The sequence below is a fragment of the Penaeus monodon genome, chromosome 33, assembly GCF_015228065.2.
Source record: "Penaeus monodon isolate SGIC_2016 chromosome 33, NSTDA_Pmon_1, whole genome shotgun sequence".
NCBI classification, from domain to species: Eukaryota; Metazoa; Arthropoda; class Malacostraca; order Decapoda; family Penaeidae; genus Penaeus; species Penaeus monodon.
The window spans coordinates 21,716,258-21,716,855 of NC_051418.1; the positions used below are offsets into that span (position 1 = coordinate 21,716,258).

Sequence of the window (598 nt, forward strand, 5' to 3'; positions counted from 1 at the left end):
AATCTTTGTATATATAATAATTTTTTTGTGTAAGTGCTCTAGTAGGTTCAGTTCAAATCTTTTGATCTGGCTAAGTGTTCAAGTTGATTTGGCAGTTTTCTGACATACATTGTACTTTTGAATTCCTTGTGAGGTTTGAGCTTTTATCTGCGGACACTTACCTAAAATGTTATTGCTAGGCTTACTATAGATCCACCGTCATCTACTTGTTTTGTTGAATGCATATATTAAATATTTTATCTTTTGTAAGTAGAGGATCCTGTATAATCTTCTCTCAACTTAAGCTCTGTAGAAAGTTATTCAAGTTGTGTTCTCTTCTTTCAGGTAAATATTGCGAGTCTTGTCTAAGAGATGATTGTAGACAGTGTGGATTTTGCATGGACATGGTCAAGTATGGTGGTCCGGGCACCATGAAGCAAACATGCAAAATGAAGAAATGCACCCAGGTAACTTACTTTATATTAGCAGTATATATTATTACAGACAAATTAATGTTCTTAAGAAGTTTAGAAACTTCTACTTTGGATCTAGTTCTTGTAACAAAGAATTTTATTCCATCAGCCAATGCTCCCAGTGACTGCCGTCTGCTATGAGTGTC

General features: G+C 34.6%; 1 protein-coding gene across 1 annotated transcript in view; it reads left to right on the top strand.

The window, feature by feature from the left end:
• Window positions 1-598, top strand: part of LOC119594143 — a gene marked incomplete in the record, with an annotated part of 99,462 nt that overhangs the window by 25,179 nt on the left and 73,685 nt on the right. The window contains 1 exon segment of the mRNA XM_037943210.1: window positions 325-446. Coding sequence (XP_037799138.1) covers window positions 325-446 — 122 coding nt within the window.